The sequence below is a fragment of the Stegostoma tigrinum genome, chromosome 26, assembly GCF_030684315.1.
Source record: "Stegostoma tigrinum isolate sSteTig4 chromosome 26, sSteTig4.hap1, whole genome shotgun sequence".
Taxonomy (NCBI): domain Eukaryota; kingdom Metazoa; phylum Chordata; class Chondrichthyes; order Orectolobiformes; family Stegostomatidae; genus Stegostoma; species Stegostoma tigrinum.
In genome coordinates this window covers 21,052,808-21,076,672 of record NC_081379.1, presented here as the reverse complement: position 1 = coordinate 21,076,672, position 23,865 = coordinate 21,052,808, and the positions used below count along the sequence as shown (strand labels likewise).

The following is a 23,865-nucleotide window of genomic DNA, read 5'->3' as shown; positions in this document are numbered from 1 at the left end:
CAGTGTGGAGCAAACAAGGGAGTCATGGAGAGAGTGATCTCTCCGGAAGGCAGACAAGGGTGGGGATGGAAAAATGCCTTGGGTGGTGGGGTCAGATTGTAGATGGCGGAAGTGTCGGAGGATGATGCGTTGTATCCCTCACCCACATCCCAGGCCCCAAGATGACTTTCCATATTAAGCAGATGTTCACCTGTACATCTGCCAATGTGGTATACTGTATCCATTGTACCTGGTGTGGCTTCCTCTACATTGGGGAAACCAAGCGGAGGATTGGGGTCCACTTTGCAGAACACCTCTGCTCGGTTCGCAATAAACAACTGCACCTCCCAGTCGCGAACCATTTTAACTCCCCCTCCCATTCCTCAGACGACATGTCCATCATGGGCCTCCTGCAATGCAACAATGATGCCACCTGAAGGTTGCAGGAACAGCAACTCATATTCTGCTTGGGAAACCTGCAGCCAAATGGTATCAATGTGGATTTCACAAGCTTCAAGATCTCGCCTTCCCCCACTGCATCCCAAAACCAGCCCAGCTCGTCCCCTTCCCCCACTGCATCCCAAAACCAGCCCAGCGTGTCTTTGCCTCCCTAACCTGTTCTTCCTCTCACCCATCCCTTCCTCCCACCCCAAGCCACACCTCCATTTCCTACCTATTAACCTCATCCCGCTCCCTTGGCCTGTCCGTCTTCCCTGGACTGACCTATCCCTCCCCTCCCTCCCCACCTATCTTCTTTTCTCTCCATCTTCGGTCCACCTCCCCCTCTCTCCCTATTTATTCCAGAACCCTCACCCCATCCCCCTCTCTGATGAAGGGTCTAGGCGCGAAACGTCAGCTTTTGTGCTCCCGAGATGCTGCTTGGCCTGCTGTGTTCATCCAGCTTCACGCTTTGTTATCTTGCATTCTCCAGCATCTGCAGTTCCCATTATCACTGATACATTTGTCAAAGCTTTTCTTCTTGCACCCAGCAAGACAAATCAGAAGAAATGTAAAGAGAAAACAACATTTATATTGTGTCAGAGGAGGATGCAGATTGGTAGAGGGGCTGCCGTGGAAAATGCACCAGTAGATGACAACAAATTTTAAACTACGCAGATTCACTCAGGCTGTCAAGGCACTGCCTTGAATACTGAGCCAGAGGATGGGTATCACCTGTTTTGCTGAGCTGAAACAGGTGTTGTGCATGTATATCTTTCTATCTGCAAAGAATAGGGTCTCATGTGCAGCTTCTAGTATGTGCAACAATGCAAGCCTGATTGACAATCCAAAATTATTTATTAGTGCAAATCTTTGCACACTCATGGTTATTCAGCAAATGCTGCCTATCACAGAATTGCAACTAATGTTCAACACTGCACTGAGTTTTCCAAGCACGAACTGATTGTCAGTACCTTGCCTGCTCGAAGAGCCGAAAGGGTTTGCTGTTTGACACTATTTGTAGTCTTTGGGGCACGCAGACACATGGATGCTGAAACTCATTCTATTTATCAATTGTTGATAGGCAGGAAGTTTTTTGGCTTAACAGCAGCATCCTGTTTGTGGCTTGATGGTTAGCAGACTATCAACAACTGCTGGTTAATTTTCCATGGCAATGCTTCTACCAATCCAAGTTCACTTGCCAAACAAATCAGAACCTTCCTCTCATACAGCTTAAATGCTGCTTTCTCATTACATTGGTATTTCTTGCAAACTGACCTGAAGAAGGTTAGATGATAAATTTTGATATTATTAAAAAACATCAAAGTTTGAGAAGATCGGTAGCTCAGGTTGTGGATGAGCTTGTAGACTTGCTCGCTGAGCCGGTGGGTTTGGTTATAAATGCTTTGTCACTCTGCTAGGTATCAGTGTGCCTCCGGTGTAGTTTCACTGGAGACACACTGACGATGTTACCTAGCAGGATGATGAAATGTTTGTAACCAAACCCACCGGCTCAGCAAACATGTCAACAACCTAATACTATAATTCTTCTGTTTTATAACCTGATCAAGATATCAAGTAGAAATACTGCGCTTAAAAATCAACCTTCTGCACAAGGGAATGAACAAACATTCAATAATATAAAGCATCAACACCCTCTTTGGACACCCCAATTGTTTTAAAGATTATTAATTTATTTTGAACGTAGTCCAGAGAGGTGGGCAAATATGACCGCAAACCCGAACTTGCAAATATCCCACAAGCAACAAAGGAATAGGATCGGTTAAGTGCTTTTAATAGTAAAATCTTGGCAGAAGAATGTCAAGTTGAATACAAGGACAACAGCCTGTTCTTTTTTCTTCTGAACGGTGCAATAAACCATCTGAACAAGCTGATAAGTCCTCAGCATATGCATCTCTCATTTTTGACTATGCAAGCAATCCCTCAGTAGTACATCCAAGTTATTCACTTAGATTTTAATGGTCAAGTTCCAAGTCATTAAGTGCAACTTGAACTCAAATCCCTCACATTATCAACAAGTGCATTACCTACTTATCACTTAAAAACTTTTTTTTAAAATTAGAAAAATTTTCCCCTCATTATCATGCTAAGGGTGAAGTTTCCAGTAGAGAGAACTCTGGTGTACTAAACAGAAGAATCACCTCCAGTTTGCTAACACTAGATCAGATCTGCATTGCATTGTGCCTTCATTGCTACATCAGCTACTGAGCTTACAAAATATGCAATGTTGATTTTCATTAACTAGTAACATCAAAAAGGCGCAAGAGAGGAAACTGTAGAATTAATAAATGGGAAATATTACTGGGATCCAGTCATCCTCACGGAAATATTTGGGAAATTTACTTGGTTGAGAAGGTACATTGTAATATTTTAAAACGTTAGCAACTATCCAAATGTTTAAGAAGTCTGCCGAATAATATGACCAGGTCAGCAGAATGAACATAAACACATTAACGTACAAAATAACATACAGCAGCTGCTAGAAATCTGGAAAAATAAATGCTGCAACTGTCACAGTTACTGTAAAAACAAGGAGTAAAACATTGAGATTACAACTACAATCTTTCAGTAGAATTGTACTTTTAAACATTAACTTTCCTCTTTCTTACCAATCACCCCTTCTTAATAAATCCTATCTGACTAGTTGGGTGCTTCCCATGTTTTCTGACTTTAGGAAAGCAACATTCGTTTTTATATAAGATCTCCCTACTTTTACAAAAAGGTGATTGCAGAATTCAGCTACAGGTTAAATTATCCCACAATATATTTTCTATGTATAGATATGATGGGAGCAGGTTTAATAGTTTGTTTACCATTGGATTGGAATCCGATATCAAGTCCTTGAGAGTGTCCAAAAATCCCTGATCTTCAACGAGCTGTGCATTGATATCGTGTAGTTTAGCTACACAAACGGCAGCAGTCTTTCGTACATAGGGATCTTCATCCTTCAGACATTTTCGCAAGGGCTCGCACAAGTATTCAGTGATTTTATCTACACGGATACAGCCCATGGTTCTCACTGCAAGTGCTCTAATAAGTGGATTGGGGTCTTCGCAGTCCTGAAATTTTAACATCAAATCATACTCAGTCACAGCTTTAGAAATGGAAGAGTATCCAATCTTAATTTCTGTTATGCAGAAAATGTGGAGCTTTGGGATGTCATACATGAAGATTAAGAGGAGTGACAAGTTTTACATTTACACAACATTGAACTGAGTTGATTAGTTGTAAATAGTATAGTCTATCTTCTTCACCCAGACAACCACAAAGTCCCAGATATGAGCAGAATTAGTTAGAGTGGAATAACAGGAGGTAAAGTAACACGAATCCTTACTTCCAGCTATGACCAACAATTCAATTTGAAAACATGCATATTTAATACATGCGTTACCCATAAATGATCATCAGCAAATTAGTGGAAGTTGTCTAGTGCTTGGAAACAGTATGTATCATAATATACTGCTTTTGGAATGGTAGCAGCAAAAGGAGAAAAATCAGAAGGCAGCCTGCTAGTTATGAAATCCTTAGGGAAAAGGCCATTTTTCACAACAGTACTAATAATGAAACTCAAGTATATGAGCAGCTTTACCATACTTTTTCATTTGGAAGTTTATTAACTCAGTCAACTTAAACAAGGAATGCTAAAAAAACTACTCAAATGAAACATGCAGATCAAGATCTGAGGGGTAAATAATTCTGTGTAATCATTGTTTATAACATCGTAATGTGGAAACTAAGTACTAGGTACTTGTAGATCACTTGGAAAAAAAATAAGATTGAGAGATTCAACAACATGACAGTTACCATTAATAGAAAGGTATAAACATGATACATCTAATAACATTATCCTGATTTTTAATTTCAATGCTTGAATAAAAGTTTAACCAAATTACCAAGTATTACAAAATGTAAACATGTTTATATTTTATTTTTCTTGATAAAGCATCAAGATGATCATCTTGATTTCTGCAATCTAGTAAGCTATATAGGGTTGCAATGGTTTACCAGAATTCTTAACAGTAAAAAGCAGAAAAAGGCATGACAGTGTACACTTATGAATGTATACTGAACACTGTGGGAAATTTATGGATTTCAAATGGATGAATTGACAATTGAATTCCATATTCTAATTTCAGTATTTTAAAGCTCTAAAAGTGTCTATGTAACAACAATACACAGAACTCAAACATAATGAAGCTCCTTCTTGTCTAAACTCAATAATTTAGATTATAACTCAGGCATTAACATGGTAGTGCAGATTTTTCCATTTTGATACTAACTCATCCTGAATTATAGGAAACCCTGCAAATTGAGGAACTTGAGTTGCACCTAACAACCACTCATCAGGTATTTTATTTTTGAGGTGCAGTGGCTGCTGTCGAAGGGAAAAAATGTTGTACACTTTTTGCATACTGTAGGATCCTAACAATAGCAAAAAAAAGCTAAGTTTGCTTAGAATCAGTGTACCATTAGTATTCATCTTTTTAACATATGTCCATTTTAATGTATAGGATGAAAAACACGCAAATTACTGATGAGATTTACTGTTTTAGAGGCTTGGATGATGTTGCCAGTTACTAGACAGCATGATTTTATTCAAATAGCCCTGGTCAAAAGAGAAATGCTGACTGATTACTCCGAGCTTCTAGTTCTTCAAATTGTGCTATTTGAATCTTTAGCATTTATTTGAGCCAACAGAACAAGAACACAATTTTAACATTTTATCTATCGATGCAGTGCTGCTACAAAAATGCAGAATGATTTAAAGCAAAAGTGTATTGGAATTGGACAATAACCTGAAACCTTCTGCTTCAGAAACAAGAATTCACCTACTTGAATCACGTGCACAACTGTATGGATGAATGCTCACTGGAGACTAGGTTGGGACTGCACAAACACGTGGACATTTACAGGCAACAATGGAAAAAAAACTTCACTTTAATGATTGGGATTGTTTTGGAACACACGATGAATAGAAATATCATTAATCAATAAGCAACACAGTATCTCACCTACCACCACCAGGATGGAGCACAATCCGAGAAATTAGCTTTAAGTTTAGTTAAAGATATTAGCTTGGCATCAATAAGACTTTGTTTAAGTACACAGTGTACATTTTAATAGATAAAGTGCTAAGTTAGATTGCTGATAAAATGTACTGTTTGAGAACTACAGATTAGGTGTTGCAATTGGTTAATGGACTGGTCACTTACTTTTGGAATCTACATTGAAACATTATCCTGATTATACTTCTGAGCTGCCCGGATTTAGTGAAGCTTTGTATACAGATCTGTTAAAAATTCTGAAACAATTTATCAAAATATATACCTTCACGAAGGTGTTGACTGCCATAATTGCCATATCAGGCTGACTCTTGGCATAGTTCATTAGATAAAGATACACCAGCTTCTTAAGCTCCAGGTTGTCTGTCTGCATGCAGTTAACAACATCAGGAAAGAGGGCGCTATAATGCAAGAAAGCACAAATAACTGGAACAGCCTGACAAATTTTAAAAATTGATATTTAAAATTGAATTTATCCATTTGCATTATAACTTGAGTCATGTGAATACATTTCTCAAATAGTCACCACTGAATTAGCAGGGCAATAACCAAATATAGGGAACCAATTTAAAAATTCTCTTGTTACATAAATTACATTACTGTTCAAAATTTGTTAAGGGATCCCAGTCCCATAAAAGGTGTTGATTGTTCATCTGTTCCCTTCAATACCAGAAACTTTACACTAATTGTTCAACGAAAGGTTCTCTAAAAATAGAATTTTCGCTCCTGCCATTGAAAAAAGGTCCCACAGGCCTTACTGCATGATTCCATGTCTTAGAAACTGGTCTGAAAGTGTACATTGTGCACTTTACGTTATTGTAAAGTTACAGATCTGATGACAAGGGTTAATTCTAACTGGTATTTTTATGTTCATATTAATTTATACTAAAACTTGTTAGAAGCCCAGAAATAACTTGTACAATGAGGAACTGTGTTAATTTTCTAGTACTGAAAGGAACTAAAGAACAACTCAGATAGCAAGAACTGCAGATGCTGCAGTCAGAGATAACAGTGTGGAGCCAGAGGATCACAGCAGGCCAGGCAGTAGAGGAGCAGGAAAGTTGACGTTTCAGGACGGGACCCTACTTCAGAAATGAGGAAGGGGAAGGGAGTTCAGAAACGCAGCGTGGACTGAGTAAGGTAGGTGGAATGGTGATAGGTGAGTGCAGGTAGGGAGTGGTGGGGATTGGTCAGTGAGGTGGAAGAGAAACTGGTTGTGTCAAGGAGGTGGGGATGAGACGGAGGGCTGGGGAGATTTTGAGACCTGTAAAATCCATGTTTAAGCCAATGGGCTGTTGGCTTCTGAGCTGGAACATGAGGTGCTGCTCCTCCAGTTTGCGGTGGTATCATTGTGACACTGGAGAAGGGCCAGGATGAACATGTTGTTCAGGGAGTGGGAGGGGGAGTTGAAATGGCTCACAACTGGAAGGTGTTGTCATTTGTTGCGAACAGAGCGCAGGTTCTCTACAAAATGATCTCCCAGCCCCTCTGATGTAGAGGGAGCCACATGGGAGTAGTGGATGCAGTAGATCACGTTGAAGGATGTGCAGATGAACTCCAGTCTGATGTGGAAGGTTTCTTTGGTGCCTTGAATGGAGATGAGCAGGGAGGTTTAGAAGCAAGTATAGCACTTCCTGCAGTTGAGTGGAAAGACGCTGGGACTGATGGGGTTAGTGGGGAGGGTGGAGCAGACAAGGGAGTCATGGAGAGAGCAGTCCCTACAAAAGGCAGATATGGTGGAGAGGGAGATGCATCTTTGGTTGTGCACCTTTTGAGAGATCATGACGTATAACAGATTTTGCCCAATGAAATATTCCACATGGTCAATATAGAGCTGAAAGGTTTAATTTACAGTGTTCAGCAGTGATGCTAATCACAATAAAAAATATTGCAACATTAGAAAACTGTGGTACAATTAACATATCATTGACATTGCCTAATTCACATTAACTGACAACACAAATTTTAAACAAAATTTCATTCAGCTGCATTGCTTGTATTGCTACATTTAAGTGATTAGTTGTTTTCTACTTAATTGAAATACCATTATCGGGGAGGGGGGGGTTGGAAAGAAGGAAGAATATAGTAACTTTACCATCGAACTGCAGTTGATAATGCTTTCACAAGCCAGCTACATAATCCATATTAATAACTTGGATGAAGGGATGGAGGTACTATAGCAAAATTTGCATATGTCACTAAAATATGTGGGAAAGTAAGTTGCAATAAAGAGACAGAAATTTGTAAGTGGATATGGAAAGTATGGGTGAATGGGCCAAACTATGGCAGATGCCGTTTAATTGGACAAGTGTTAGAATATCCACTCTGGACAAAAGAAAAGAAAGGCAACTGTTTCTCTTCATTTAGATAATAAGAGTGCTTTGTACAGAAGAATGCTGGTGTTCTTATGCATGAACCACAGAAAATTAGCATGCAGGTACAGTAGGCAATAAGAAAACCTAACAGAAGTTTAACATTTATTGCTAAAGGAATAGAATAGGGAAGTGTTGCTACAGCTGTACAAGACATTAGTGAGGCCGTATCTAGAGGACTGCGTATAGCTTTAGCCCCCTTACTTCAGGAAGTATATAATTGCATTGGGGTCAGTTCAGTGGAGGTCCACTAGATTAATACCAGATGGCTTTGTCTTATGAAGAGGCATTGAACAATTTAGATTTATACTTTCTAAAGCTTAGAAAAATGACAGGAGATCTATTTAAGGTTTATAAGATGCCAAAGGAGTTTGACAAAGTTGACGTAGACTGGATTTTTCCTCGAGGGGCAATCTAGCATGACAGCTCTTAGTTTCAAGGTAACAGGTAGCAGATTTAAAACAATGATGATATATTGGTTCTCTGAAAAGGTTGCAAATCTGAGCAATTCATTACCCCTGTGTATGGTGGATGTCTGGGCAGTTAAGTAAATTTGAGCAAATAGGCAGATTTTTAATTAGTACCGGGTTGAAGGAATATGGAGTCGGCCAGAAAGCAGAGTTAAGACCAAGATGAGTTCAGCCACACTTGTATTGAATGGTGCCGCAGGCTTGAGAGACTGGACTGCCTACTTCTGTTCTTAAGCCTATTCCTGTATAAAAATCAAAGGATCTGCCCAAACATAGCATTTAACAGGGTGGTCAGCATCATCGGTGGGTGCTTAGGCAGTGGCCACATGGCCAACGGCAGCGGGCACATCGTGGGGAAGGTTCTGGGTAGGGTTGGGGATTTGGGAGGTGGAGGAAGCCCGTTTTGGGGGCGAATGGTGGCCCGAAACATCAGCCTTCCTGCTCCTCTGATGCTGCTTGGCCTGCTGTGTTCATCCAACTCTACACCTTGTTAGCTCATAGCATTTAACTGTCTTTTTAATGATTCTAGTGTTCTGTTTTCAATACCCTCCAATAAAACCATCCCAGGTACTAACTACAAAGTATTAATTACCTATCAGGATAAAGGGCTGCCCTGCCCTTTGATCAGATTATGGCTGATCTGATTGCAGCCTGAACATCAATCTCCTGCCCACCTGCAATACACTGATTCCCTTGTCAATCAAGAAACTAATGCAGCCTTAAAAACATTCAATCTTTCTGCCTCCATCAATATGGGGACCAGAATCCACAGACGGCCGACCCTCAAAAAAACTATTCTCATTTCCATCTTAGATGGGAGCTCCCCAATTATTAATCTGTAGTCATTTGTTTTGGAGACAACCTAGCATTAACTTTATCAAGTCCCCTCAGGATTGTAGGTTTCAATTAGATCATGTCTTATTCTTCTGAACTCTGTAGATACAGACCCAACTTCTCCTCATAAGCCAAGTCCTGCATCGACTAAAAAGCCTGTTTTTGAACTGCTTCAAATGCCATTATACTGCAAAGTACTCCAGATCTGGTCCCATCAACACCCTGTACAGTGTAGCATAACTTCCCTACCTTTGTGTTCTATTTCTCTTGTAATTATGCTAACAATCCATATGCCTTCCAAATCACTACTTGCATTCTACCATTTTGCACAACAGGAAACCAGATCTCTCTGTATTAGAGTTTTGCAGTCTTTCTCTGGTTAAATAATATACTTTTCTATCTTGCTGCTAAAGATGGGCAAGTCCACATTTTGTCTCGTTATACTCCTTCTGCCAACATACTTAGCCAAACTAAATTCGTTTGTAAACTTTTAACGTCCTCTACATAATTTATTTTTCTACCTATCTTCATGTAATCAGTAAGTTTACCAAGCATACATTTGGTCTCTTTTCCCACAAGTAATTTATATAGATTAGGCATACAACTAAGCACACCACTGGAGATGGCTTGCCAATGTGAAAATGTTCTATATATCCCTTCTTACTGCTCCTCTGTCAATGGTAGTGTTACGCCCTTACACCATGTGTTCTTATTCTGCATATTATAATGTGGTACTTCTTCAAACTCTTTTTGAAAATTCAAGTACACCATATCTACAGGTTCTGCTTTGTCCACATCACTTGTTTTTTTCCCCTCAAAAAGGACCCAAATAAATTATTCAAACATAATTTCCCTTTAACAAGATGATACTGACTCACCTTAATTGCATTTTTAAATTTTGTTTAAGGGTCAGGCTATAAACTCCTTAATGTTAGATTTTAGCATTTCCTCTATGAGAGATTTTGGGTTGCATTACATTACTGTCATCTCTTTTTCACAAATAGCACAGTTACATTCATTATTTTGCAATATGGTGGGACTTTTCCAGTATAAAGGGAGTTCAAGGAAGGTAAATTGGAGGCATCTGACATTACCTCCAACAGCTTCTTTTACAACGTTTGGATGTACCCCATCAGGTCAGATGACTTGTCCGCCCAGTGAGTGTATTTATTTGAATTGTTTGTTTTTGATTATTTTCCATATCTGCTTTTTTGCATTATCCAAAAATAATGCAGAGATTTAGGAATTCTTCATCATCATGTAGTACCTTATAAACACTCAAGATTTCTCATATCTTTCAAGGTCAAACATTATATTTTCTCTCAAATTCTTCAATAAAACTCAATTTAAGACAGCCAACTGTACTTCTGAATGTGAAATTATACATGCCGCTCAAGATGTGACTTTCACAGATCACTGTACAGTTCAGTCCAGTACGGTCAAACATTCCCTCCCTGATCCGCAACAATAATCGCTTGCGTCCATTTGTATTTTACGATTGCTCAGTGGCTTGATTCTGGAAGTGTGCCGTGGGTATTTGCCATCCTTTCTTTCTGCTCCCTAGTGTGGCCTCCAGTCCTGGGCTCTGGATTGCAGAAATCCTGCACTTCAATCTTTCGCTAATCCGTGACCTCAGGTACTGGTCTCTAGGCCTTTCTAACTGCCCAGTCAAACTGACATTCTATTCCACAATCTTCAATGAATTCAATTCACTCCACATGATATTAAGAAACAGCCTAAGTCATTGGACGTGGCAAAAGCTACAGACCCTGGCAACATTCTGGAAATAGCACATAAGAACTGTGCTCCAAAACAAACCATGTCTGAAACCAAACTGCTCTAGCATAGATAAAAGCCTTGCATTCTACCTGACAAAGTGGAAAATTGCCCGGGAATGTTCTGCACATCATAGCCAGGACAAGACTAACTCAGCTAATCACTGCCCTCAGTCAACTTTTGACCAAAGTGATGGAACAGGTCATCAAAAGTGCTATCAAGCAGCAAAGGACTAACACCTGCTCACTGATGACCTTGTTGAGTTCCACAGCCACTTAGCTGCTGGCCTCATTGCAGACTTGGTCAAAACACGGACAAAAGAGCTTAATTCAAGAGGTGAGGCAAAAATAACCATCTCTGACATCAAGGCAGCATTCATAGCGTCAAGGAGATTTAGAAAAATTGAAATCAAAGGAGATTGTGGAAGTCTCTCCGCTGACTCGAGTCATACCTTGCATTAAGGAAGATTGCTGTGGTTACTGGATGTCAATCATCTCAGCTCTAGGAAATCACTGCAGAGTTTTTTTAGAATAGTGCCTGGGTTATTTTTATTTTCATAGACTCAAACTCCCTCCTCCTCATTTCAAATCCTTGTTGCTCCGCTATTCAACTGTTCAGACAATACCTTGAGGCCCTTTCTGTTTAAATGTATCTATAAAGCTCGACTGTTGAGAATACAGATATAATACTGACACATGCAACTAAAAAATGCCACCAATATCCTAAAACAGAATTAAATCAAATTTGCTGTACGGACTGCCATCAGGTGTACAGAATATGTCTAATACTTATACATTATAGAAACCAAAGCTTTCACTTGCTTTGGATCACAAAAATAAAAATGCATTTCAAGTAACTTTAAATACTTCTAAAAGAAAAAATAGCATACCTGATTTTAAAGAAGATGCAATATCTTTTATCACAAAGTGGCCACGTGCAAAATTTGAATCAACATAATGCTGATGCTACAAAATGTAAGATTTAGCCTGAATGCTCCATGTACATAGGCAAGAAAATCAGTGAGCCTTTTATTTTGTAAAGCTTTCCATTTGAAAATTATTCCAATTTTCTCCTAGTCAATTTTACAGAAGAGAATTATTAAAATTTATGAAGTTGTTCATACCTGACATCTTTCCCAACTGTCATTGAAGCAATCACTTTCTTCACTGCTTCTTTCTTCTTTTCTTTCTTGTCACTGTTGAGCTCAGCTTTGAGTTCAAAGATTTCACCTAGTGTTCAAAGAAAATGGATTAATTTTCTTTAACAGAACATTGAGAACCTTAGTGAGATGAAGCTCGTAGTCAACTATTTTCCGGAAATATATTCTTTACAAATTCACATCAACAATTCATAGATATTCACTAGTACATCACAGCAAGTTCTGAGGAGGGGTCACTGGTCCCAAAACATTAACTCCGTTTATTCCATCACAGATGCTGCCAGATTTACAGCATCTGCCGTTCTTTCAGTTTTAAATTAATTATTAGTGTTTGCAACAATTAATTAAAAATCTATCTTTGGCTATGTTCCTTTTTGTTGTTGTGCAGACCTGTTCAAGTCCTTTTAATTTTTTTCTCTCTGCTGCACACACACGTTAGTTATCACAAGACTAGCCTGTAATTTACTCCCACTCCCTGTCTGATATCTGTTGGGCTGCTGCATTGCCATCAGCCCCAAAGCTTAACACAATATTGCCTGTGGTCATCAAAAATGATTATTCTTTATCTTCCATTTCCAATGACAAGACAGTTTACACTGAAGAAAAGATACAATTTAGATTTTAAGTTCTGTAAAAAATCAATACATCATGAAGTGGAATATTGCTTTGACTTTTACAATACACAAAGGCAAAAACAAAATAAAGACAGAAAATGTGGAGTGCAAGGTAATTGGGGCACGTACGGTCAGGGACAGGGTGAATCAAAGCCAAGACAGGATTTAAAACAAGGACTTTGATATGTTGGGCGACTAGGAGTTGACATAAGTAAACACAAACAGGGGCAATGAACCATTTGGACTTTATCTAAAATTTGAATAGCAAACTTTTGGATGAACTGAAGTTTATAAAGATTGAAGGAGGAGGAAATCAGCTAGGAAAGATTTGGAATTTGAACCTAGAGGCAGGGATAAGAGTTGTGGTGGATGATAGGTCAAGGCATTAAATAAAATGGAGAAGGTAGGCAGTCTTTGTGATGCAGAGTACAGTAACTGCTCTTATGTAGTACCAAACACCTGTATTCTCTTGCAACCAACAAATTTTCAAAGCAATTCCCATTTTAATAAAGTTTGTTCAAAAACACCCAATTGAACAGTTCTGCTGCACCATGTGGTAGTTCACCCAGCCACTACTAGCAGCCTGTCGTCCTCCCTCAAATGGGTGCCACTACGAAATATAATCAATTTCTAGAACTCAGGAAGTAACTGCACTGCCCTTTTGACATTTAGATTACTTTTTATTCAAAAAATAATAGTGTACTGTATTGGGTTCCTAGAAGTGTATATCTCATGCAACCAGACTTGTGAGATCAGCACTGCTCCCCGCCAATTACCCCTCCCACTCCCACCCCCCCAAAACAAAACAATACCATACATATACTGTATAACAGGGGATTTAGTGTACATGGGGCCCAAAGTGTCAAAGTGTCGCAGAATCAAATATGACAATCATAAACAGTTTGGTTCAACTTGAGACAATCACCAAGAGAAGAATAATTAGGGAAGAGTGCTAAATCACTTCATTGGCTGCAAATTCAACTGGATGAAACTGCAGCACCCTTCTGCTGAAATGCCTTTTCTTCATTAACATATTGTGTTTTACAATTTTCACATACTAAGCCAAAGATATTACAATCACACAAATAAAATGCAGTATACTAATTAAGTGAAATTGAGTGCTGTCTGAAAGTCTGGTGCACAGGGCAGCTAGCAACTCTTTATCCAGTTGTACAATGAGCCCAGTGGTGGACTGAACTCAGAAGTGATTCTATTTCAAAGATGAGTATTTACAAAACCGTAATGCTATAGCAAAGATTGTCATTAAAAACATGGCTCAAGTTTGCAACCAGAGTGCATCATTTAATTTGCCCCACTCAGAAATAACAGTAGCACAAGTGTCATAACTTACTTTGTTCTTGGGTCTTGTAGTGGATAGATTGACATATTACTATACAAACACTACATTCCCTTGCAGTAAATAAATCCAAAGAACATGCTTTGGGGAAGGTTTCAATGTCGCTATAACCTTGCAAGCAGTCAACAATGACAATCTTACATTTGTAAAAGCAAGCACCAACAGAACTAAAATCTGCAAGCATTATTTTTAAATATAGTACAATTAAGTACTGCTTATTAAATCCAATCTGAATGGAACAGTAAAATTCAAGTTTCATGTCAGTCACGTGTGTGCTCTTTAATACCTTACATACATTTACTGCTGTAAGGCACTTTACTTTTGTTGCACTTTATATATAAGGAGACAAAGCAGCTCATATCAAACTGGTTAAATTCTGCTCATTTCAGTTTCTATGGCAATAGCAAAAGATTGGGCAGGCACAATGCTGTTCAGTTATTTTATCAAGTGTAATTTTTAGATTACTTACAATGCAAAATGTGACAGACTAGGAGAAACAGGCTTACAGTTACCTTATCTTTACTCACCATATCCTGAACAACTGTCAGAGCAGCCTGCTTGAAACTTTAGATGCGTTCTACTATTACTGCTTGATAAAGGGACTTAGGAAAGGCTACACCAGCCCATTAAAAATACAGCACTTTAGTATTTGTATGTACTGGGTTATTCATATGCATACATCAAGCTTGAAAGCCATTAAACCTGAACAGTACATCTCGGCCACTTCAATGTATCATTGAGGGATAGCCGCAAGGTCAGCGGTGCCATCATTCAAATGGAACTGAATACACAGTTTTGGTCTCATTACTGGAAGAATGTGATCCACGAGGGAGATTGTGGAGAGACTTACATAGGTTGCGACTGGACTGCAGCATTTTAACTACAAAGGAAAATTGAAATGAATGGGATTATTTTCTTTGCAGAGGAAATTTAACTGGGATGTATAAAATTATGAAGAATCAAAGTACAGTGGACAGGGCAGAGCTGTTTCTTTTAGGGTTCAACAATTTAGGGTAGTTAAAACTAGAGAAGAGACAAGGACACATCTTTGTTCCTAACAGAATGGCATAAGCAGAATATTTGTTGTATTTGAAAAGTATATACGTAAGAAATGGTGCAACCTACAAGAATACAGATTAAGAATTGGAAAATATTAGGTTTGATGGTTCTTTGTCAGCCAGCATAAACATAACAGTTCAAGTGGTTTCTGTGTGGCAAGAATTTTTATGATTCTGCGACAAAACTGAAAGCCCTCTAGAAGAAAGAAAGAAATATTCAAATATTGAACAAGATCTTCCCAGTATCTCAGCTGATGTATCACTGAAACATCACTAAAAACCAGATTGTCTATGAGTAACTCTAAGCCAAAGCTACATAAACTGATATCTGTTGAAAGCACAATTCCAAACTCCTGCTTGGGTGTGACTCCAACCTGATATCATAGCAATAAGTGATTTCAGTTGTTTGTGTCCAACATTTGAATTAGACTGGAATTTTTTCTTTCAGTGCAACGAACAAACCATTGTACCTGTCAATATACTACCACAACCACATCAGGATATTACACTTCCTAACGGATCCACTCTTCAAACTTCTACAGTGAAGAAAAAAGGACACAGAAGAAGAAAGGGAGAACTAGAATTGAATATTCTGAACGTGGTATTGTAAATGACTTGCCAGTAATTTCATGATGTGTTAAACCAGTTCTTTCTGCAAAAAAGATTTAGTCTTGCAAGAGTTACAGTAAACAAGCTGGAAAGTTTACTTCAGGTTGACAACACTTTAACAAATTTATATTTGTTAGATTAGAGAGAGGGAGATGAAAAGTTCTACCTTTCTTAGTCGTTGTGAAATACTTAGAATCCGTCATGGTGATCCTGGGATAGGCTCCTGAAAAGAAAAAAAATGTAGTTGATTTTCCTGCTCAATCAGCAATGTGGATTTTCCCAACAGGAAAAACAAAGTTACTGATTAATCGGTGTTACGGTACAGTGCCTCTGTAATGAAACTTGTTGTTTTGCTACTTCCCCCTGCCTTTTAGCTCTTTCAGTAATTCTTTCAAAAATGTGCAAATATCGTCATCCAGTAACTTAATTTTCAAGTTAAAAAATGCACACTTTGTATAGTGTGCACTTTGCTTATATATGTCAATATTCATAAAATAGCACAACTTTTAATCTGGGAGTTGAGGGTAGCCCCTGATGACCTGGTCCATATCAGGATCATTGATACAGAAAAGTAGTAAGATCCTTCTGAGGGTGCACTGGGAGTTACAAATTGAAAAACAACATGTGTATAGAAGCATCACCCTAGCCACATACTAACTGATAAGAATTGACAACTGAAAAGGTGATTGCAAAGCTCACAGCTGTGCAGGACATGGGGATTAATTTTATGGGTCACCAAGACAGGAAGGTGCTGGATAGTGGTGCAGAATGACACCTAGGTCAATGTGAAAAGAATAACTAAGGCTAGGGATGAGACTTGAAACCAGCAAGATGGGGTGAAGGAAGATGTGGCAGAAACAGAAAATAAGTTGCTGAGAGTAAAGGAAAAGAATAACAGAAGCATAAACAGTCACAGAACAGAAACATTTACAGACCATTACTAAGGAGGGGTTGGAGGGAAGCACAGTCAATGGGAATAAACTAAGTTGGCTGTACTGTAATGCATACAGTATCAGGGAGAATCCAAAGCAATAATTTGTGGTGGTAAATCAGATGCAAGATCAACTGAGACTTGGCCACATGGAGAACAAGACTGGCAGTTAAATACAGCAGGACATAACACACTTATAAAGGATAGAGACAAAACAGTGAAGGAAAGGTAGCTGTACTAATCAGAAATAAAAAGAACAGTTAAAAAACAAGATTCCATGTCAATTAGGAGGTGGGAGGAGCGATTTGATCATGCTTAGAAGAGTAACCTGTTGACCATCTAATTATGGAAGGGGACAATACAAATATTAAAGGATGATGGAATCACTTGAAACTTTCTGCATTTGTGTACCACTTAACATCATAAATGCTCCATGGCTTCACAGGAAAAAGTTATTCAAACATATTCAGGCAAAATTTTAGTTGCAATTTAAAAAGGGGATGGATGTAGAGAAGTATGGAAGTGGGCAGCAAGCACAGCAGTTAGCACTGCTGCTTCAAAGCACCAGGGACGCCAGGAAAACTAGCTGTGGGTGACTGTACATGTTCTCCTTATGTCTGTGTGGGTTTCTGCTGGATGTCTGGTTTCCTCCCTCAGACCAGGAATGTGCAGGCTAATTGAATTAGCCATGGTAGATGCAGGGTTACAGGGACAGGATGGGAAAGTGGGTCCGGGTGAGATGCTTTCTGGAGGGTCGTTCCAAACTTAATTGCTCAAATTGCCTTTTTCTGCACTGTAAGGATTCTATAAGGAGGAATTCCAAAGTTCAAGGCTTAGGAAACTGAAAGCTCAATGACTGAAGGTAGAGGAATTAAAATTGAGGAAATCAAAGAGCACAAGTGGATGCATTCAAAAATCTCAACATGTGGGGAGGCTAGCTGTTGAGAAAGGTAATGCCACGCAGAGACAAGAGAATAAGGAGGAGAATTTTGAAATTACAAGTCCCATAGCTGGACTGGGAATAGAAGTAGCTCAGCGAGCAGAGCCAATTGGTGATTGAATCTCAGTGCAAATTAGTGTAAAGAAATGGAAGAAGCCATGATAGTTAATTTTCCTTAGTTTTTACCAGAATGAATAACAAAGGAGGTTGAGGGGTGACCTTAGAGGCTTACAAACTGAGTATAAAATGAATAGCAAGGTGCTTTCCCTGGCGTTGGAAACTTCAAAACTGGAGGCTTAACTTAAAGGTGACAGGGGAAAGATTTAAGATGGACTGGAGGAGCAACGTTTTCACAAAGAGGGTGGTGCGCATATGGAATAAGCTAGCAGAGGAAGTGGCAGATACAGATGTAGTTACAAAATTTAAAAGACATTTGGACAGGTACATGAATAGGAATGATTTAGAGATGGTACGGGCCAATTAGAGGCAAATGGGACTAGTTTATTTTGGGAAACTTGGTCGGCATGGACGCGTTGGACCAAAGTATCTGTTTCCGTGCTGTATGACATTCTGACAGATATAGCATTAAAATGAAATCCAAAGCAAAAACAGATAATTAGGATGGAGAAAGATAATTGTTGGACTAATTAAATTTAGAAATGATTAATTTTTGTTCAAAATTAACTACATCCACACAGTTAAAAGAGAACTAAGAGCTGGCAGATTCAAAATAAAATCCATAGAATAGCAAACCAGGTCAGGAAAATAAATGGACAATCAATATTATTCCTGTATTCAAAAGGGCGATAGAACAAATAAGGAGTTATTGTGAAGTTAACTAAAAATTAATCGTTAAAAAGTGGAATATTTACTCAAGTGTGAATGCCAACCATCTAGAAACTGCACACACATCAGTCAGTTTACAGAGTTCTTTGAAGTCATAAAATGCAAGAGTAAAGTTAATTCAGCAGGTGCAATATTAGATAGACTTTCAAACTACCTTTCATTTAGGTAAATAAGAGGCTTATGCCTGCAGGCTAGCATGCAGATTCTGGGGACAAGTAGCAGAACAAATCGAAAACTGAATATAAACCAAAAAGTATTCAAAGGAGTTACAGACTATCAAGGTGAGGGAATCTAGGACCAGAGGGTACAATCTTAGAGTAAGGGTTGTCCATTTAAGACAGAGATGAGGAGAAAACTTTTCTCCAGGACAGTAGTCAATTTGTGAAATTCTTTGCTGTGGTGGGCTGTCAAAGCTGGGTAATTAAGTATATTAAAGGTTGAGATGGACATATTTATAATTAGTAATGGAATTAAGGATTTATAGGGATAAGGAAGGTGGAGTTACGATATCAGATCAGCCATGATTGCAATGAATGACAAACAGGACCTCATGGACCAAATGGTCTATATTTGATCTTATGGTAGTGGTCCTCCATAGGGATTGGTATAGGGACCATTTCTGTACATGAATGCAAAAATTATCGAAGAATGAAAAGAATCAGAATTGCATTATCAAAACTTGCAGATACCTTTTTGGGAGATATGGCTAATAGCAAGAAAGATTACACCAAAATAAAAAACAAGCTCAAAAAATCTGTAGAATAGATGTGTAAATGGCAAAGTAATTTCAAAATATGAGAGGGGTGTTGTACTCTGGTAGTAGACATAAACAAGTCACATTTCCCTTGGAAAATTATCTTAAGTGGGGTAGGGATACAAACAAATCAATAAAAGTAGAAACAGGTCAACAAAGTCACAAAATGCAAATAATACATTGGGTGGGAAGTGGTTTGCATGGAGCATAAACACTTGAATAAACACATTAAACTGAACAGCCTGCATCTGTACTATAAAGGACAGTGTAATAAGTATTTGAATGTTTCAGAACCATTCAACCTATCACATCATCGAAACAAGCTACCCAATTTGGTTCCTGCATATTTTGCATTAGACAAATATTGCCCGAAATTACCCATAGGCAAGTATATTAAAGTAGTTGAACTCTATTTTAAAGTTGACATTGAGTGCATACAAAACAGTCATATCCATTTATGAACAAAACAGCTTCAGACCTTAGTAATGAAGACTTTGTTTCTTAAAAGAGACAAAACAAACAATTTCAAACCGAGAAGATCCAGGATTGTCATTTGCTACAAGCACAAATTGAACCTAACACCAAAACAGCAATCGATGTGGAGTCAAGGAGATCAGAATTTTCCTGTCACTACCCGGCCAGGGCAAACTGAGCTCAGTTAAATTTCAATGCTGAAGAGGAAACGGAGCTTGCCCATCAGCATGACGACCCAATTCCTTGTTTCTGGTCATTTAGTCAATGCAGCATTTCAGATGGCCGGTGGAGACTGGATGGGCAGAATGGCTTCTATCTGCACTGTGATTCTACTTGACGTTTGCCAGCACAACAGCGATTGCACTTCAAAGACATTCGCCGGGCCAAGAGCTTTGAGACAGGACTTAAACACAAGTCTGTATTAATCACAATCAGGGAGACCGTAGGAAGAAACAGTTGGGGGTGGGAGAATGTGGTGAAGATAAGGGCGCTATTTAAAAGGGAATGACTGTGTTATTAAGGGAACACGCACGATTTACAAAAAATATTAAATTTTAACAGTGAAATGCGTCCGGTTTGCCATGTCTGCCCGAGGGGCGGGAGAGAGGGAAGGGGGCGGCTCACAGTCTCCTACACCTGCTCGGGGTCCTGGAGGCCCAGGTTGGGTAAGGTCCTGGCCCCAGAGGCCGGGTAGATAGAGGGCAGCGACTGCGTGTGCGCGCGCGCCCCGGGAAAGGGCTCAACCCCCACCGCACACCCCAGACCTCAGACTCCTGACTCCCAGCTCACTCGATCTCAACTTCCGGCCACGGCAGAAAAATTAACTTTCAGCAGGCGGACAATGGTGGGTGGGGGGGGGGGGGAATGTAGAAAGCGAGAAAGAGAAGCGTAAGCACCCACCTCCCCGCGGTCACTCGGCTGAAATGAAAGTCCAGTCTCCGGTCGAGAAGGGGGCCCCCGCCAGATCGACTCCGTCCTCCGAACACCAATTGAAGCTTCAAGATGTCCGCCCGTCGCCAAGCTGCGCTGTCACCCAGCTGAACCGGAAACAATGCGCGCCACGAGGCGGGGGGCGGGGCCAGCTTCCGACCACGCCCCCGGATCCTGCCCCAGGTCCGAGCTCCCCCAGCAGTTGCAATGCAGGCTGCCTGCAGCAAAGTTCACTGTTAGACGAGGTTGCCCCAAAATCAAAACCCATATCATCTCCTAACTTAAGAGTCGAGCTGCAAAAATAATTGCTTTTAAAAAAACATAAATAGGGTGTGCTGGAGAAACCCAGCACGTCTGGCAGCACCTGTGGAGAGAGAGAGAAATGTAAACAAAGTCAAATCTCCTGCTCCTCTGATGCTGCTTGGCCTGCTGTGTTCATCCAGCCCCACACCTTGTGAAAGTGATGATGGGAACTGCAGATGCTGGAGAATCCAAGATAATAAAATATGAGGCTGGATGAACACAGCAGGCCCAGCAGCATCTCAGGAGCAATGCTGCTGGGCCTTTTGTGTTCATCCAGCCTCACATTTTATTACCACACCTTGTTATCTCAGATTCTCCAGCATCTGCAGTTCCTACTATCTCAAATCTTTCCAGGCCAGTGTGATTTCAGAAGTCCTTTCACGTTATGTTTCTCTGACCACAGATGCTGCTGGTTTTGCCGAATTTCTCCAACACTTTCTAATTTTCTTTTCCATTTCCAGCATCCATAACATTTTGCTTTAATTTTTATTTTATTGCCGTTCCCCTACAAAACAAGTTGAAAATTGGTTCATAAACCCCATTAGTGTCTTAATGTCGAGCATAAAACAATTTGTAAAGCACCAATAGCTCAAAAAGTGAATAATGATGTCCTTTTTTGACAAGTGCTCAGAAGGAACAAATAGTTGCCATTGCCAGAGTAGCAGTGTCAGTCCACTTTAGATCACATAGAAATGGGATCTGAGGGAAAAAAATTCTCAGCCATTTCTTTGTAAACAGCGTAAATACTTAACAAATGTTTATAGGTTTGCACTTGTATGGATTCCAGCACACATCTGTCAAAAGGAGCCGAGATCTGAGGTCAGAAGTCACACAACACCAGGTTGTAGTACAACAGGTTCATTTGAAAGCGTAAACTTTCACATTGCTGCTCCTTCGTCAGTTGAGTAGAGAAAGGCACACATCATATGATAGTTATACATATTGGCAGCGGTCTCCAGCCCCTTTATGAAGATTACCAATTGGTGATGATAAACATGATGTCATGACTTAATTGGGAATAATGTGCTGTTGATTATGTTCTGCAATTCTGCAAGCCATCACCAAAATCTGTAAAATGTAAATTAGCCCACGAAAATGATCAAGTTGCTGAACTGGCTGTATTCAGATCAAAAGTAATTCTCACCCGGTTTCATCATTAATAGGAAATACTTGTCTATTTGTTGCAACTCCATTAACTTTAACAAATAGGAGAGAGTCCCTAATCTGCTGCAATACGTCTTAAACAATACCCTTTTAAAAAGCTAAAAATTAACAGTCTTATTCATAATTTAGACAAACAAAAGACAGATGGTTTGGCACATGCCTGGAAAAACATGTAAACAGGGAATAAAATCTGAAGATCAAACAGCCAGAGCCCCAGCATGTTAAATAATTTCCTATAGATCCTTTTATTTTTAGGAGTGATGACACTGTTGATGTAAAGCATTGTTCATTTTTCAATTGGTAGTTGATCCTTGACCTAGGTCTCAGAATAAGGGATGCATATTTAAGACAAAGATGAGGAAGGATTTCTCCTCTCAGAGCATTATGAATCTGTGGAATTCTTTATTGCAGATGGCTGTCGAGGCTGGATCGTTAAGTAGATTCAAGGTTGAAATAGGTAGAGTTTCAGGAAATCAAGGGTTATGAGGAAAAGACAGGAAAATGAAGTTTAAGTTTATCAAATCAGGCATGATTTCAATGAATGGCAAAGCAGACTCAATAGGCTGAATGGCCCGCTTCTGCTCTTATGTCTATGGTCTTAAACACTTCTTTTGAATCACCCCACCCTTAAAGACAGCTTCAGTTACTGTAACTTGATTGCACTTACTTTATCCTCTGGTGATGGATTTTGGCTAGTATTGTGCTGGTCACCACTTGATGGAAAAATATCTGGAACCTGTTTCTGTAGCTGTTTTATCTACCTAATCTCAATTGGATGTACTGTGATTCTTGGCAAAGGTATAAATTTCACTCTGATCACAGGAGAAAGTCAACTCTGTTCATGGCTCCTTCTATGAATGTTCTAGATAACAATTCACTTCCTAGTTGCACTTTGTACAACAGAACTGGGATATATTCTGCCTTTATCATGTTTATTAACTCTTTAGCTTTTATTGCACTCTCTGAAGGGAAAACTGTATCCTTCTGGAAAAGAGCTTGTGAAGAGACAATGGGACAGTGGAATTATTGCTGAGGTGGTAATCCAGAGACGCAGGTAATATTCTGGGGGAAACAGAGAGAATGTAAGAGAAGCTCAGCAGGTCTGGCAGCATCTGTGGAGAAAGAAACAGAGTTAATGTTTTAAGTCCTGTCATTTCTTCAGAACTGGGAACCAGGGATTCAAATACCAACATGGCAAGTGGTAAATTTTGAAGTCAATAATCATCTTGAACTAAACGTTTAATGATGATCTTGAAACCACAGTTGATGATCATGAAAAACACCCATGCAGTTCATTAATACCACCTAGGGGAAGAAAATCTGCCATCCTTGCCTGGCCTGGCCTACATGCAACTCCAAACCCACAACCACCTGACTCATAACTGTCCTACGATGTAATGTTTAGATTTATCAACTGCTAGAAAGTGACAAAAAGGGAACAAAAGAATGAAAATGGATGGATCATTGAGCATTGACAAAAGCTCTAGAAATGACAACAGCAAGTTCAGCCCTTCAACTCTGAAAAATCGCCTTCACTAACAGATTAGTACCACAATTAGAGACTGAGCAACAGCCTGGCATATACTCAAGGAATCATAGTTTATGAACAATGTCCCAGACTACTCCCTCACCATATAATACAGCTTGAGGAAATTCAGCAATGAGTCGATTCACTAGAGTCTGAGCTTTTCCAATAGATGCAAGGTTCTTGCTGCTAGTCTGGACAGGGTACAAGAAGGATGAGTGAACTGATCACTGGTCCAGGGCACCATT

At 39.4% G+C, this 23,865-nt stretch overlaps 1 protein-coding gene across 2 annotated transcripts in view; it reads right to left on the bottom strand.

Moving 5' to 3' along the window:
* Nucleotides 1-20,739, bottom strand: part of ap1b1 (adaptor related protein complex 1 subunit beta 1) — a 68,767-nt gene extending 48,028 nt beyond the window's left edge. For both annotated transcript variants that reach the window (XM_048555853.1, XM_048555855.1), the window contains exons 1-5: nt 20,596-20,739; nt 15,917-15,973; nt 12,077-12,182; nt 5,767-5,902; nt 3,252-3,497 (exon numbers count right to left, since the gene is read on the bottom strand). In XM_048555853.1, the coding sequence (XP_048411810.1) occupies nt 3,252-3,497; nt 5,767-5,902; nt 12,077-12,182; nt 15,917-15,953 (525 nt within the window). In that variant the 5' untranslated portion in view covers nt 15,954-15,973; nt 20,596-20,739. The remainder of the gene's footprint in view (nt 1-3,251; nt 3,498-5,766; nt 5,903-12,076; nt 12,183-15,916; nt 15,974-20,595) is intronic.
* Nucleotides 20,740-23,865: the final 3,126 nt, after the last annotated feature.